This window comes from Delphinapterus leucas, chromosome 3, assembly GCF_059928025.1.
Source record: "Delphinapterus leucas isolate spDelLeu-1000000601 "Yukka" chromosome 3, BTC_Dleu_Yukka2, whole genome shotgun sequence".
Classification (NCBI taxonomy): Eukaryota; Metazoa; Chordata; class Mammalia; order Artiodactyla; family Monodontidae; genus Delphinapterus; species Delphinapterus leucas.
In genome coordinates, this window is record NC_143131.1 from 63,162,586 (window position 1) to 63,179,623 (window position 17,038).

The following is a 17,038-nucleotide window of genomic DNA, read 5'->3' on the forward strand; positions in this document are numbered from 1 at the left end:
TCCGTAGGTCAAAGAAATGATAAAGTTACACTGAGGCACTATATAGTTAAATGTTTTATGAATAAATTATGGTATACTAGGGCTCTTTGCAGAAGTGATACATATAGTATATTTATGTGTATTTTAAACATGAAGCATAATTTTTTACTAGTTGAAATGATTATAGGTGCAGAGTTGTATCCTAGATAAGAGGACAAACTGTTGTCCCGGCCTATGATCTATCTGATGAAATGTCCTCAGACAGGAATGTAACCTCTAATTAAAACAGTATTCTAATAGGTAAATAATAGCTACTTTATGAGGATTAATTCACGTATCACAGCGAAAAGCTAGGAGTGCCTATATTCTTTTGGAACAGCTTGAAGTGGTTATAAGCATGAGTTCTCAAGCTGCAATGTCCGAGTTCAAACCCTGGCCCTGCCGTGTACCAAGCTGTAAGACTGAGCAAGTTATTCAGCCTCTTTGGGTCTCAGTTCTCCTTTCAGCAAAGGCTACTTCAAAGAGCTGTTGTGAAGATTAAATGATTTGAAACATGTAAAGGTGATTAGGACACAACAGTGCCTGCCACACGGTAAGGCACTCTTTATCATCAGCTTTTACAAAGAGCAAAATTTATTTTACCCAAACTTTACAAAGGCAAAACAAAACTGCTGAATAAAAATATTTTGAATTTGTTGTGATATCAAAGTTAAGCACACGTACATATTAACTTAGATAAATCGTTTATGCTATAAATAAATAAACAAACAAATAAATAAATAAGAAAGTATAGCATCTAAGTTACTTTCTCATGTTATTACATGGGAGTTCAACATGAATCTGGGTCCAGTTCACTTCAGGCACTGTTTATTTAAATTTTCAAGTTAGGTAAATCCTTGAGGAAATTCATTTATCCTCAAGAAGGCATGCTCACTTGAAAAAAACTGGTAACTTCTAATGAGAAAAGTTCTCTCTTTCCTCTGGTAGCCAGAATGGAACTCTGACATATGACTCCCTATTGTAAGTACTCAGATAATCCCATGAAAAGCCATAATGTTAATGGAATACTTCAAATATGTATTGAAAAAGGTTAGACTCTAAACAGACAGGAGCTTGTGAATAAATGGGATGGAGACAAATATCTATATGAAACACTCAACTACACAACATGTCTTTCTCAATGGTCTATATCATTTCTGAAATTCCATATTTTTTAGCATTAACTCTTTGGATTGAAGTAATTTCCCCCATTTTTCAGCATATTACTTCAGAAGGTAAAACACCACAGATTAACTTATCGGATACTGAAAACAAAGATTCTGACAGGGGAAACAGAGGAAAAAATGAATGAATTACCTTAATGTCAAGTAATGGATGACCAAGTTAGTGAGCAGCCCTGGCTTCCCAAGGAATAAAGGTTTTAAAAGAAAGAGATGTCATTTGGTCTTGGATCAGATAAGTTTACTAGGCTAACTGTTAATAAGAGTATGTAACTCCTATATATACTTTATTATGCAAATCACTCAGACTTTCAGTATTGAAGAGACTTAAAAAGCATCTAACTCTACCCCTTCATTTATCAGATATAGAGAAGGTAAGTGCCTTATTCAATTTGCCTGGCTAAAACTCAGGACTTCTAGATCCTTCCTGTTTAGTATTTTTTTCATTGCATGTGGTTGCCCTCAATCTTTTTAGCTCTTTGTTTCTTTATAATACACAAGAGATTTATTAATTTTAGCTTTCATGTAGAAGTAAAAGAGTAAAAAATGGATAAGAACAGACTGCTCAAGGTTAAAAATAAACTTTACATTTTATTGGGGGTTGGCTATAAAGTTCGTTTGGGTTTTTTCTTACAGAAAAATCCGAATGAACTTTTTGGCCAACCCAATACAAAAGAAAAGTTACTTTTAAAGGCCCCACTAAAGGCTTATCAAATATAAAATTACATTTTTCAATATGCTAATGAATATCACAGGCAGTATGGGTTAGAATTCAGAAAAGCATGCATTCCCGTTTCAATTCTATCATTTATTAGTTGTGGGTCCAAGAGGCAATGTCAAATGAAAAGGCGTTAGAAATTACTTTGAAAACAGTGATATGTAAGTGAAAGGAATTATTGTAATGGTATAAACTTCATTTAAACCAGCTTGTTGAATATTATGTTCTAGGCCTTATTGGTCTATAGGAAGCACAGCATATAAGCTATAGTGAACAATGTTTTTCAATGAATTAAAACCCCACCGCTGTCACTGCTGCTCTCAGAAGAGTCCTCCTCCTCCTCTGCAGATTCAGAATAAAATTTCTTATCAGGATTCTCTTTCTTTGCTTTTCCTGCTGGAGTCCATTCTTTTGCCTGATTAAAAAAAAAAAAGTAAAAATGTAAATATCAATGAATTCTCATTAAGGAATTCAGTCTTCAGGTAAACTAGTCATTCAGAATACTCTGTGAACCCAGAAGGAAGTTTAAAGCCTCAACAGAGAAGGCAACTCTGAGAATCCTGACACTGGTTTGTTCCCCTTTACCCCTAAGCAAAGGGACATGAACTCTCACTCAGAGCCTATTATGTTAGATCAACAACCTTGTTTTAACATATGATTTTAAACACTTGTGTATTCATTGGTCTACAGAAGATTTAAACTAAAGTACGACAGTCTAGAAGAGATGAGGGCAATTAGAGGCAGACACAGTAACAGCAGTAAGAAATTCAAGTTCACAGCTTGATACTGAGGTAAAAGAAAAAAAGAAAGAAAATACTTAGTGTAGGCAATAAATAGCCCGTACCATCTCAACAGCCTGAACCCTGGGGTACCTTGGGGTTCTAACAAGACAGAATCTTGGCTTCTGTCTTTCTCTTCTATCCTAAACATCTAATGCATCAAGAAAGCCTATAACCACCACCTTGGTCAGAGCTCTCTCCCGGATTACAACAGTCTCTAACCGGCTATGTTGTATCTATGCCCACCTCCCATCCCCCATTCCAAGCTGGCTCAACACAGCAGCTAGAATGATTTGATTAACTCTAGTCAAGTCCCTCTTTGTCTGAAATGCTGCAAAAGGCCTCCCATTCACTCAGAAAAAATGAAGTTCTTACAGCACTCTGCTCAGCCCTACGTGCCTGAGGTCCTCTTGGTCCTCTTGCGGCTGCTCTCCCTCCTGCCCACTCTCCTCCGGCCACTCCTTACAGTGTCTTCAAACACTCCAGGCATGCTCCCCTCTTCAGGCCTTTCCTCAAAGCTGTTCCTACTGCCAATATCCTCCCCCAACATGACTTGCGTGGCTCATTCCCTCACCTCCTTCAATTCTCTGTACAAATGCCACCTCAGGGAGGACCACTCAAAATTCCAACCTCCCATGCCTGGTACTTCTGATGTTCCTTTGCTCTAGTCTTTTTTTTTGGTCACAGCACTTATTACTTTCTAACATACTACTGTATACAATTTGTATATTTAACTGTCAGTCTATCCCTGCTAGAATGTCAGCTTCTGGAGAGCAGAGATGTTTGAATATTTTGTACACTGATACACCTTAAATGTGTCTGGCACAGTAATCATTAGTTGGGTGATAGCACCTTAAAAACTTTAATACAGTGTACTAAAGTAAAAGAAATTTTTTTCATAAGTGTGACTTTGATTCATTAAGAAAAAATTAAATCATGCTTCATACACTCTCTTTTAAAGGGCAAGAAAATGTATATTTTTTAAAAGGTCAAGAACGGTTAAGACTCATTTATTCATCACACTTTTGAGCTTCTACTATGTGCTAGCCTGCTAGAGTAACATTTTGTTGTAAAGAAATTTATAGTAGGATAGAGGTTCTTATTCAAGAGGGGTTCTCAGCACTGGATATATGTCAGAATCACCTGAGAATATTTTTAAAAATACTAATAACAAAAATAAAAATACTAATACTAAAAAAGCTAATGCTTGGGATTCACTTCCTAAGACTCTGATTTAATTGGTCTGGTGCAGGTCTGACATAGGTTTGTTTTGTTTAAAGAGCTCCGTATGATTATAGTGTACAGCTAGGTTTGAAAACCACTGATCTAGAGGGCTTATGGGCTTAAGATATGTTGCTTAAAAGGATAAGCTTCAGTAACTTGGAAAACTACTATCTGGACAATAATAGAAAAATAAGTAAAAATTACTCAAATATATTTGAATAAGATACTAACATAAGATCAGCAGTATTCCTTTCTTCTTTTATGTATATTTAAAATGCTCTGTCCTCCAGTTACAAATAAAGATAGTATTCTATAAACAAATTTCTCCTATATTTAGTGAACAGTGAAGTTCATATTTTTCTTAAATCCAAACAAGTAATATTTTTCTGAAGGCTAGTAAAAAGTGTGTGAAGTCAATTTATAGGAAAAAAAATTACTTAATTTAGACTATGGCTTTCAGGGTAAGACTGAGTCAACAAACAAGGAAAATCAGGCTCCTATGCTCAAAGGGGTATATTATTTTGACATGGCCATGGACTCTCTATTCATGGAGTTTTAGGTTTTAAAGGGTAAAGGCTAACAATAAAAATATTTTACTTTTTGTTATGGTCTTTTATGACTATGATAATTGTATCATTCTAAGCAAAAGAAATAACAGGGAAAAGGGAGGAGGAAAATAGCAAGGCACTAATTTGAAAGTTCCTATGTAGGATAAAATACTGATAGTAACTGATAGTAGATGTGTTTATAAAGCAAAATACCCTTGATATGCAAAAGACAGTTTTTCTGTAACTGGGGAGAAAAGAATTTTCTAGAACTAAGCAAAAAAAAATTATAAAGAATCTTGAAAGCTTACTGGTGTCATAAATATATATCATATCTGATATCCTGGAAATGGTAGTATGCAATGCAAAGTGACTTCTAGTGTCAATGGACTAGGTTTCATGTTCTTTTTGTTTGTTTGTTTTTTTGCGGTACGCGGGCCTCTCACTGTTGTGGCCTCTTCCGTTGCGGAGCACAGGCTCCGGACGCACAGGCTCAGCGGCCACGGCTCACGGGCCCAGCCGCTCTGCGGCATGTGAGATCTTCCCGGACCGGGGCACGAACCTGTGTCCCCTGCATCGGCAGGCGGACTCTCAACCACTGCGCCACCAGGGAAGCCCCATGTTGTTTTGATTAAAATATCAGATTATCTAAGCCTAGGCCATTATTCTTACTAAGTTATATTTCATAGTAACAAGATGTGACCCTGTAAGATCACTCTATAGTAAAACTAGGATAACATATGTACTACATGCATGAAATACACTGACGGGACTTTAGAGGGGTGAGGTAGAATGAAAGACTATGTGAACAGTACTTTCTGCATTGTTGCAGCTGCATCTTATAATAAAACTATGTGCATTATTTTTATATTTACTTGAGTCTCTATAGTATAATTTTAAGTCAGTATGTCCAGAGACCAACAGACTGAAACTGTTTTCTGCATGGCATCAACGGAGAGTGACAGTTTTTTCCAACCAAGTTCTATCAATTATAATTATCCTCCATAAGCTACCAATTATTAATTTTCACAATGTAGTCAGCAAAATGAAAAGGAAATCAATTTGTATCTGTTGAACTGGACAGGTGAAACGAATATAAGAAAATAGGTTATTTAAGTACTGTCCCTCTAAGATAGTTAATGCTTAGAAGAGCACATGAAAATAGAAGAAGCCAGCCAACCAACCAATCTATCAGCCAATATAAGGATACTGCTGAGACCAAATTAAATTGCATGGCATTGTTATTAATTTCTGAGATGACAAACTATTTTTATTTTACTTTTTTTTGGTGGATTGGGGCAGCAAGGAGGAAGGATAGGGCGGAAGCGGGGGTAGGATAAAAGGATGATTCTCCTTGGACCAAAACATCATGTACCCAACAATGAAAAAGGACAGAACCATAAAAACAACAAACAGACATAAGAAATTAGGAGAGACAGTATTTCTGTGAAAGAATCATAACAAAGAACATGCTCTTTTTATTCTGGCACCTGACCAAAAGTTTCACAAGTAAGCCAATTTTTTTGAAGAATACTTAAGAGTAGTATGTATTTTTTTTTTTTCCGCGGTACGTGGGCCTCTCACTGTTGTGGCTCCGGACGCGCAGGCTCAGTGGCCATGGCCCACGGGCCCAGCCTCTCCGCGGCATGTGGGATCCTCCCAGACCAGGGCATGAACCCATCCCCTGCATCGGCAGGCGGACTCTCAACCACTGCGCCATCAGGGAAGCCCCTAGTATGTAGATTTGAGGGGAAATCACCAAACTTAGTTGCAAGGAGGAGCATGCAACTTGTTTTTAATAAGTTTTATAATTTAAAAAATCATCTCTAAATAGAGAGAATGTGTCACAGCATGAAAACAGTGGTGTTAAATACTAAGGATAGTACAGATTTGCAAACAAGCTCAAGCTTCCTCTCCTCATGTTACATAATAAAATGCAGTAGGAGAATGAACAATGGACTCAGATAAGGGTTGGAATCCCAATTCCATCACTTACTAGCTATGGGAACTTGGGCAATTTACTTAAGTTCTCTGAACCTTGGTTTCATCATCTGCAAAATGGGAATAACAATAACCATCACTTATAATCATTATGAGGTTTAAACAAGATTATGTTTATAAAACTATCAAAGTATACTCCAGGGTCTGCTAAATGGAGCCATTATCAGCTGTTACTGCTCTTGCCACACTCCAAAGCCAGACAAGTTTGTGTAGTTAAGAGAAACATATTTCTCAAAAGAATCAAATTAAACGGCCATGCCTGGGGAATTCCCTGGTGGTCCAGTGGTTAGGACTTGATGCTTTCACTGCTGTGGCCCAGGTTCAATCCCTGGTTGGGGAACTAAGATCTTGCAAGCTGTGCAGTGTGGCAAAAAAAAGAAAAAGCTATGCCTGTTACAGAAATTCTTCTATTTAAAGTAATATTTTTTTTCCCATTGTATATGGAAAAGTTAGGCAAGAAGATTAACTGACTTTCTCATAGGAATTAGTGAGAAAGACTGGTTATCTGAATCCTAGTTCAAAATATGTGTTCTACCAGAAAAGCATCCAGGATGTAATACCTAAGTGTTCTTTTTTATTAATTCTACTTAAAAAAGGATCAGATATATTTCACATAATCAATCTCTAAAGACAATCAGAAGACCCCTCTCTTTATTTCTCTTGTTTATGTAAGAAAGAAAGAGATAATACTAGGAAAGAACACTAATTCTCTTACTTTAGTGGACAACATGTTTTAAAGATCTAGGAATAGGTTATTTATATAGAGAGCTTTTTTTTTTTTTTAATGTGAAAGCAACGTATTTTTCATTTTAATTGTGACCTTGTGTAAGGACATTTTTGGTACATGATGCTTCCTATTTATGTTTAGGCTTCACGTAAAAAAGGTTCATCAGAAAATCGAGAAGAACACTTTGCATGGTTTTTCTGGAAGAGACAGCAGAAATGATTTAGAAAACATTAACAGGAAGCTTACGAAACTCTAAACTAAGTAGGAAAAGCTCAACCCAATGAAACTAAATACCTTAGAAATTGAATCTACACAACTACAAATGCAATACCACAAATGTGGGTGGCACTGATGCAGAGAATTCCATTCTCTATTTCCTTGAAGAAAAGGAACAGTACATGTACAACGACATAGGAATACTACAATATTTATTTCCCATAGCAGCAAGATATGTCTAACACATTACATTTAGAAATACCAGAGCAATTTTCAATCCACCAAAAAAGCTTTTATATAAAACAATAGTTATTCCAGAATCTCCCACTGCTTGACAAAATTAATTTCAGAAAGGTCAACTTACCAACTCTATTACTTCTACATTTCGAACTGATGGGTCAGGCGCCACCTCTGGCCAATTAGATAATTCCAGGTACCCAGTAGCTTTAGTGTTGAGAGTATGAGACAAAGTGCCAAGCTGGTAATGATCCCTACCTATTAAAATAGAGGAAAATATAAAATAAACAATATGAGCTGTATATAACAGAGAACAATCCTAATCAGAGCTCAAGGTAATTGGCATATTACCTCAAATGTCAAGGAATAAATATAAACTAGGAAGCTCTTCATAGGTCAAAAAACTGATTTCAGTCCATAGATTATAATAATCTCCCCCATAATGGTCAATAAAAAAGCTAATCAGTCAGTGTGTTTAGAGGTGTTGCTCTGATATGTAGCTTCTCTAAAAATTACTTTACTGTGAATATTAAGAATGACAGCACAGTTAAACAATCCATATACATGTCTTGCCACAAACACATTCAGAATTTTAATAGTTTTTCTACAAAACTGAACTGCTTTTTAATCGCTTTACAACATCAAATAAGAAATTATATGAAAACCAAAGTATATAATCATTTGATTCCCACTGTAATGGCTACTTGTTAAACTGAGAAAATAAACACTCCTTTTAAAACGCTGGGGAAAATAAGTCAACTTCCATCTTTGAAAAGCAAACAAATACAAAGGGATATTTTTATGAAATAATTCTTCCTGGAAAAGCTTATGTTAGTGTACACAGAATATTTATTTAATAACTAAGTATTAAGTTGAATTATATACTCCTTATTAAACAAAGCTATCTATTTAAAACAGAGATGAAGTCAATGTCTGCAAGAACAACACAGCTTTTATCTACTGTTCAGCCAAGTCATCTGGTTAGAATAAAAATAAAATCAGAAGATTGAAATTATTCAGGTAAATAAGGTCTATAAAAACATGAACTACTATAAAGCTTGCGTTGGAGAACAGATGAATGAGTAGAAAGCACACTGGTCTTATATATTTACATATGCTAATCACTTATATTTTCTAAGAGATAAATTTTAAACATGTTAGAAATGGGATATAATGTCATAATTTTTTAGACAACAAATATTTTGCAGGTATATTCTGAAAACAGTACCTTTAAAAGGAGACTCAAGCAGTGGTGCCGGTTTTTGAGCCAGGAATATTTTTTTGGCATATTTACTTAAAGCTCCACTCTTCTCATTCGGAACAATAAGCTGCCTAATAAATCTTGTACGGTCTCTGATGTCGTAGTTTTGATCATACTTGCCGAGATTTAATATGTACTGGGTAAGCAATTTTGTCTGTTGGAAAAAACCAGAACAAGATGAGAACAGTTATTTATGATTATTGATAACTCTGGATAAACATATTTAAAGAGGTAATAAAAATGAATGGTTATGTCAAACAAATGTTGTTCCATAGGGAATATGCATTTCTAACGCTGCAAGTGGAATTCTGAAGCCAAAGCACATGTCCTCTTCAGTATTGGGGAGGTGAATGCTGAGTACCGAGAAGCAGCCATGTGCTAGATTATTAAACTGCTGAAGTGGAAAGAAAGGCATCATTAAAAAAATAATCATATATGGCAAACCCGCTGAAGGGTCTACGTGAGAATAATGAATGTGGAAATACAACTAAAAACATGGCACTCAAAACTTAATCGGAAAAATATGCAGGACATCAAAACATCAGAGAGTATTAGGGGGCTGGCAAACTGCTTCTCCTGAGGTGTGTTTTATGAAGAGATACTGTCCCTGGCATAAGCAGTGTCTGCACTCTGACTGCACTCAGTTACTTTACCCTGAATTATGACCCATTAAAGCAGACACATGAATCACTGAACTGGATTACTGCAAATTATTTGCAGTGCATTTAGCTGTTACTTTTTCATAAAAGCAAGCTGCTGATGCCCTCTAAAAACTAGGATAAAAGACTCCTTCCATTTTTTTCCCCATGTTGCTTATAGCCTCTGGTAATATTGGTCATTTATTTATTTATGTTAGGGAACAACTTATTATAGCAGCTTCTACACTATAATAAGATTTCCTAAGTCAATTTCTGAATGTACTACATTAACATATATTGAGATAATTTTAATAATAATTAAACCAAAACTGAAATGTTAACAAAATAGGTTTGTATTTTAAACTCCAGTTATTTTATTGAAAAAGCATAATTTTAATTTAGAAGGTTACACACATACAATTCTAACTATAAATAGGATTCATAATACACGGGAAAACTAAACATCTGCATTAGAACATTTTACAGACATTAGAAGTGGATTAAAAACAATAAAATCAGTGAAGTCAGGCAAAGCTAAAGATAGTTCTATAACAATAAGCCAAAGTACAGGAATGGTGTGGTAAACTTGTACAATATTAATTCGTTAAGATAATTGATTTGGATAAAAAGCAACCTTCTTTCAGTAATAATCTATTTAAAAACCATTAACCTAGTTTTACTAAAGCAGAACTACAAAAAATACAAGTGAAAAATGTTAATAGAGCTATTCTAAATTTGGTTACCAACTACTGCTATCCACTAATTATTAGACCATGTTGGTTCAACCTCAGATAAGAAAAATTCTATGACTGATTTTTAAGGACGATTAGCAAAATAGTCACCAAATGAGTAATACAGGTCAAAAGGAAGTGTTGTACACTGGACTGTGTAATCAGCTTGCTGGGATAACCTGGGAAAAACACACCCAACTGTTAGTTTCCTCAAATGCAGAGTGAGAATCTATAACTAGGTTAACTCTAAAGTCTATTTTTGAGTGTTGAGATTTAGAATATGGAACTAAAATAAATCAGAAAAAGAAAATAAGTCTATTCATTGAAATAATTTTTTGAGTTAGTGGACTGATTCATCTTGCTTTTATTTCTGATCCCTGAAATTAATGTTTAGGAAATTAAATTATTTCAAAATATTAACAGACACTATTGAAACTGAGATAGAAAATTTTAATTAAAATTATGTAATTTCTATAATATGTATTTATTGACTGTAAAACTTGTTTTATTATATTGGTAGGTTATGAAACAGTTCTACCAAAAATGTATTTTCAAAAATAAAATTCTAAAAGATAAACTCATATCCATGTTCAATGATGCATTAAAAACATAAGCAGAATAATTTTCACTCAGATATGTATTTATTCATATACTTTAATCAATTTCTTAGCTCTATCTCTAAAACCAAATCATTGGTATTTATCTGAAGAACATATTTTTATATGGTCTTATTATTTTTAAATTAAAGAAAATAAAATTGCCTACAATCTTCTTCAAAACTGAATTTTATGATCACCAAATATGAAAATGTTGACATTTGCAACTTACTCTTCTCTACAGAACATAATATTTTTAATGGAAAAAAATGTCTTCTTTACAGATCAAACAAATGATCTGGTAGTACAGAGAAAATTCTGTTGAATACAAGGATATTCTCAATGCTTTCTTTTATGTTAAAATCTGTAAATATTTCAAGCCTAGATATTTAACTTTCCCCCCTCCATTCAATAAAACTATCTTTATGAGATAAAACTTTTAAATAATTCTCTTCTATACTGTAAACAAAAATTTCATCAAATTTAGATAATGCAAAACCAACTGCCTCCTCGATTTCATTTCATTCTAATACAAAATATAAACTTATCCACAAAAATAGGAGTTCCATCAAAAAAGTCTTCACCATAGTTGAGATACTGCAAATGATAGAACTTCTAAAATAAATTTTTAGCTCTTACCACTTAATTTGTTCAGTTCTTCCTTCGTTTTTATAGGGATACATTTCAATGTCTTCCTGTTTGCAAGATTTGTTTCTAAGAATTGTTATTTGCTAAAATTTTCAAAAGCTGAAGGTTTTTGGTGCTCTACCTGATAAACACTTTAAAGATTTCCAAATGATTTTGAATCAAAATCTAACCAATACACAAAAGTTTCACTTAATCTACTCCTCCACCCACCCGCCCCGGGCAAAAAAGTCAATATAGAACACAGGCTAATTTACAAAGCAGTTTTTCATAAAATCACATTTCTAAAATCCCACTGGTCACATGCAGCAAAAAGAATTGCGTATGAGAGTGTGCGGTGTCATGCCTATGTATGCTTTTTCAATATTAGCTTCATCACAAGAATCCTGTAGTTCAGTTAAACTACACATATCAAATATCAGTAATTTTGACCATTATAGTTTTATTTCACTTGGTAGAATAAGCAGAGTGAGTATGCATGCACCACAACCAATTCCCAAAATATTTCTGTTCCACAGTTTTCTTAATTTAATAAGAACGTTGATTTTACCATGACAACATCCGTTCAGTGAAAGCCACGTTGGGGCTTTTAAATTTACAACAGCATTTACGGCGATTTTGACAGAATAAACTTCCAAAAGCTTTACTTTGATTCCATTTACACTGACAGAAGAAATGTACAAAAGTTTTGAGTAAAAATGGTCGAACTATTGTTGGAATTAATTGCTTATCTATTTGAAAACCAGCATCATTCAGGTCCTTTTTCTGCTAATGGAGAAATACATTAACCATTATTGCTTCATTTCTCATATGTGCAAAAGAAAACTTAGAATAAAAAATGAACAAAATTAAATTTTAAAAAACAGTTATTTGATCTATATGAGATCATGTTTCACAGAGAGACATGTAAACATATTTGGCACCTGTATACATTAAATTGTCATCTTGAGGCTTAGTCTTCCTAAAATACCTCCCAACTTTTTAAGTAGATGCTAATCCTGTTTTAGCAGATTTATATCACTATGATTTTCATGGTGGATGGTAAAAGTTGATGAACATTTTGTGCATGTTAAATAATGATACACAAAAATTCAGTTCTTCATTCTTCATTAAATGTACACTTCAAGTTTTAAGAATTTATTGCTGATGGATTTATAACAAAATAAAACAATAACTGGCAAATAATAAATAGGTTTTGAGATTTATAGTACACAATAAATGACAAAACTACTGTAGTGAGAGTGCTCTGACCACTCTCTTTAATGGCCTATAGCAAGATTGTTCTGTCTCTATCTCCTGCACATATTTCAGCCACAACCAACCTCTAACTTCCCATGTTTTCCTCTTACTCCATCCACTGACAGCTGGGAGCTTCATGCTTTGCACAGGCCATGACACAACTTGCCTGTTGTGTCATCAAGTTACCATCAGATAAAACAAACACTTACGTCACCACCACTAGAAAAGCGAAGGACTTAGCTTTTCATACCTGCCTCATCAGGGCACACTTCACTTTATCAGCACACATCCTATATGCTGCTCTAAAGGGAGAGGTTAGTCATGTTGCATCTCAAAAAGACTGGGAAAAGAAAGTCAAAGTCTTTCCAATTTAAATGTTTCACATTTTAAAATGAAATCTCTGTTCACTGCACTTGTATCTTACAGGTCACTAGACAAAACCATGGCAGAGGTTAGAAGTACAACATGGAGGGACTTCCCTGGTGGCGCAGTGGTTAAGAATCTGCCTGCCAATGCAGGGAACACGGGTTCGATCCCTGGTCCAGGAAGATCCCACATGCTGCGGAGCAACTAAGCCCGTGTGCCACAACTACTGAAGCCTTCGCGCCCTAGAGCCCGCACGCTACAACTACTGAAGCCCACGCGCCTAGGGTCTGTGCTTCGCAACAAGAGAAGCCACTGCAATGAGAAGCCCACGCACCGCAACAAAGAGTAGCCCCTGCTCGCCACAACTAGAGAAAGCCTGAGCGCAGCAACAAAGACCCAATGCAGCCGGAAAAAAACCAAAGAACAACAACAAAAAACCCAGATGGGATGTTTAATAGTAAATTTAAATGGATTTTATTCATAAAATTATACAAGACAAGCAAAGAGAATAACAAAATGTACCATAAATAACAGAAATACTCAATAGCTTATATATAGCTATGTATTAAATTTTTGTCTTATTATTATTTTGCTTCTTAGATTTAAGGAATCATTTCTGGTACCACCTAATGGTCAATGCCATCCAGGCGCTATTTACACCAATTACTTTGGATTAACTCTAAGTCACTGTGACATAGGAAAAATGAATTTTGGGGAATGCCATATAATTATTGAGAAATCCATTATTTAAAAAAAACTTCTCAAAATATGGGCATCATATTTTTACCTAAATACTCTGACAAGTAATAAACTGGTAAATATTTGCTCAAACAATAGCCTTCTTTAAATATTATATAGGTCAGCACAAAATAAAAAAGGTCTCTTAAATTATAGTCCTATCAAAAAAATATATATATAGTCCTAAAATCTGCTTAGATATATATCAGTTTAAGGAATATAAAAAAGTATACAGAATTCAGCATTTAAAACTGGTTCCACACAGTTGTAATTTTTAAACGGAAGGATACTGGCAAATGCATTTGGTAAAGGAAGGAGAACTACATAAAATTCTTAACATAGACCAGAGGCAAATCTAAGCAGTACTAGTGCTCTATCTAATCAATTTCATCACTTCATGACTAGGCAGGATTCTTTAAATTTTTTCAATTAAGAAAATTTTATTGAATGCAAGATTCTTTAAATTCTATAGTGCTTTACAATTTTCAAAAGTTTCACACAGATGATTTCAGATAATCTGATAACAGCCCTTTCTCACCTCCCTCACCCCTATACTGCCCATCCACCCTTCCTTCTCCCCATTGGAAACCAGCAGTTTGTATCTGTGAGGCTGCTTCTTTTTTGTTTTATTCACTAGTTTGTTGTATTTTTTAGATTCCACATATAAGTGATATCTTATAGTATTTGTCTTTCTCTGTCTGACTTATTCCACTTAGCATAGTGCCCTCCAAGTCCATCCACATTATTGCAAATGGCAAAATTTTTATTCTTTTTTATGGCTTTTTGTAAGATCTTACGGAAAAACCCAAATGAACTTTTTGGCCAACCCCATATTTTACATATATATATATATATATATATATATATACATATATATATATATCACATCTTGTTTATCCATTCATCTGTTGATTGTTCGTTAATTCTTCTAGGTCTTTGTTAAATGGTTCTTGCACCTTCTCGACCTTTGCCTCCATTCTTTTTCCGAGGTCCTGGATCATCTTCACTATCATTATTCTGAATTCTTTTTCTGGAAGGTTGCTTATCTCCACTTCATTTAGTTGTTTTTCTGGGGTCTTATCTTGTTCCTTCATCTGGTACATAGCCCTCTGCCTTTTCATCTTGTCTATCTTTCTGTGAATGTGGTTTTTGTTCCACAGGCTGCAGGATTGTAGTTCTTCTTGTTTCTGCTGTCTGCCCTCTGGTGGATGAGGCTATCTCTCATCTGTTGATTAACAATTAGGTTGCTTCCATAGCCTGGCAATTGTAAATAATGTTGCTATGAACACTGGGATGCATGTATCTTTCTGAATATGGTAGTTCTATTTCTAGTTTTTTGAGAAACCTCCATAATGTTTTCCACAGTGGCTGCACCAATTTACACTCCCACCAACAGTGTACAAGGATTCCCTTTTCTCCACATCCTCACCAACATTTGTTATTTGTGTGTTTTTTGATGACAGCCATTCTAACAGGTGTGAAGTAATATCTCATTGTGGTTTTGATTTGCATTTCCCTAACGATTAGCAATGTTGAGTATCTTTTCATGTGCTTTCTGGCCATCTGCATTTCCTATTTGGAAAAATATCTATTCAGTTCTGCCCATTTTCCAAACAAATTATTTGCTTTTTTGATGTTGAGCCATATGAGCTGTTTATATATGTTGGATATTAACCCCTTATTGATCACATCATTTGCAAATATCTTCTCCCATTCAGCGGGTTGTCTTTTCATTTTGTTGGTGGTTTCCTTTGCTGTGCAAAAGCTTTTAAGTTTAATTAGGTCCAATTTGTTTATTTTTGCTTTTGTTTCTTTTGCTTTAGGAGATGGATCCAAACAAATATTGCTGTGATTTATGTCAAAGAGTGTTCTGTGTTTTCCTCTAGGAATTTTATAGTATCCAGTTTTACATTTAGGTCTTTAATCCATTTGAGTTTATTTTTGTATATGGTGTTAGAGAAGGTTCTAATTGCATTGTTTTACACGTAGCTGTCTAGTTTTTCCAGAACCACTTATTGAAGAGACTGTCTTTTCTCCACTGTATATTCTTGCCTCTTCTCTCATAGATTAATTAACCATAAGTGTGTGGGTTTATTTCTGGGTTCTCTATTGTGTTCATTGATCTATGTGTCTGTTTTTGTGACAGAACCATACTGTTTTGATTACTGTAGCTTTGTAGTATTGTCTGAAGTCAAGGAGCATGATTCCTCCAGCTCTGTTCTTTCCCGAGATTGTTTTGGCTATTTGGGGTCTTTTGTGTTTTCATACAAATTCTGCAATTACTTGTTCTAGTTCCGTAAAAAATGCCATTGGTATTTTGATAAGGATTGCATTGAATCTGTAGATTGCCTTGGGTAGTATGGTCATTTTAACAATAGTAATTCTTTCAATCTAAGAACATGGTATATCTTCCAATTTGTTTGTGTCATCTTCAATTTCTTTCATCAGTGTCTTATAGTTTTCCAAGTATAGGTCTTTTTATCTCCTTAGATAGGCTTATTCCCAGGTATTTTATCCTTTTTTATGTAATGGTAAATGGGGCTGTTTCCTTAATTTCTCTTTCTTGTAGTTTGTTGTTAGTGTATAGAAAAGCAACAGATTTTTAAAAATTTAACAGTATACACATTTTTGTCAACATGAGTAAGTTTTTCCTTTATATGTTATATTTACTTGACAAGAAAATATATCCAAGAAAGGGTATAAATGTCACCACATAGAGCCTGAGCCCTTTTTTTTAAAGTTATATTAAAGGGGCTGGGAGTGGGGGTAGATTTCTCCAAAGACCGAATCACAGGGCAAGAGAAAACTTCAGGAAGGATCCCCAAAACATCACTGTGATTTATAAAATTTCTCACTAAGAATCAAAAACTGAACCTGAAAAGCGATACAAAGAAAATATAAGTACTAAGGATACTCCATGAAGCACTTTCGTCTTGAACAGCAGAAAAAATAAAAGTAACTGTCTCAAAGAAAATGAGACAGTAATTAAAATAAATGAACTATAGCTACATACCTCAATATTTTAAAAACACATTAAGTAAAAATAGTTTAATTGTGAAAGTATACATAAAGTAGAATACTACTTATGTAAAATTTGAAAACACACAAAACAAAAAATACATTGTTTATGGATACATACTTATGTAACAACAATACAAAACATGTATGATTAAAACAC

General features: G+C 34.4%; 1 protein-coding gene across 3 annotated transcripts in view; it reads right to left on the reverse strand.

The window, feature by feature from the left end:
* AP3B1 (adaptor related protein complex 3 subunit beta 1) overlaps window positions 1-17,038 on the reverse strand; it is a 276,365-nt gene that overhangs the window by 97,125 nt on the left and 162,202 nt on the right. For all 3 annotated transcript variants that reach the window (XM_089909045.1, XM_022594378.3, XM_089909046.1), the window contains 3 exons: window positions 8,875-9,061; window positions 7,774-7,904; window positions 2,221-2,332 (listed from right to left, as the gene is read on the reverse strand). In XM_089909045.1, the coding sequence (XP_089765171.1) occupies window positions 2,221-2,332; window positions 7,774-7,904; window positions 8,875-9,061 (430 nt within the window). The remainder of the gene's footprint in view (window positions 1-2,220; window positions 2,333-7,773; window positions 7,905-8,874; window positions 9,062-17,038) is intronic.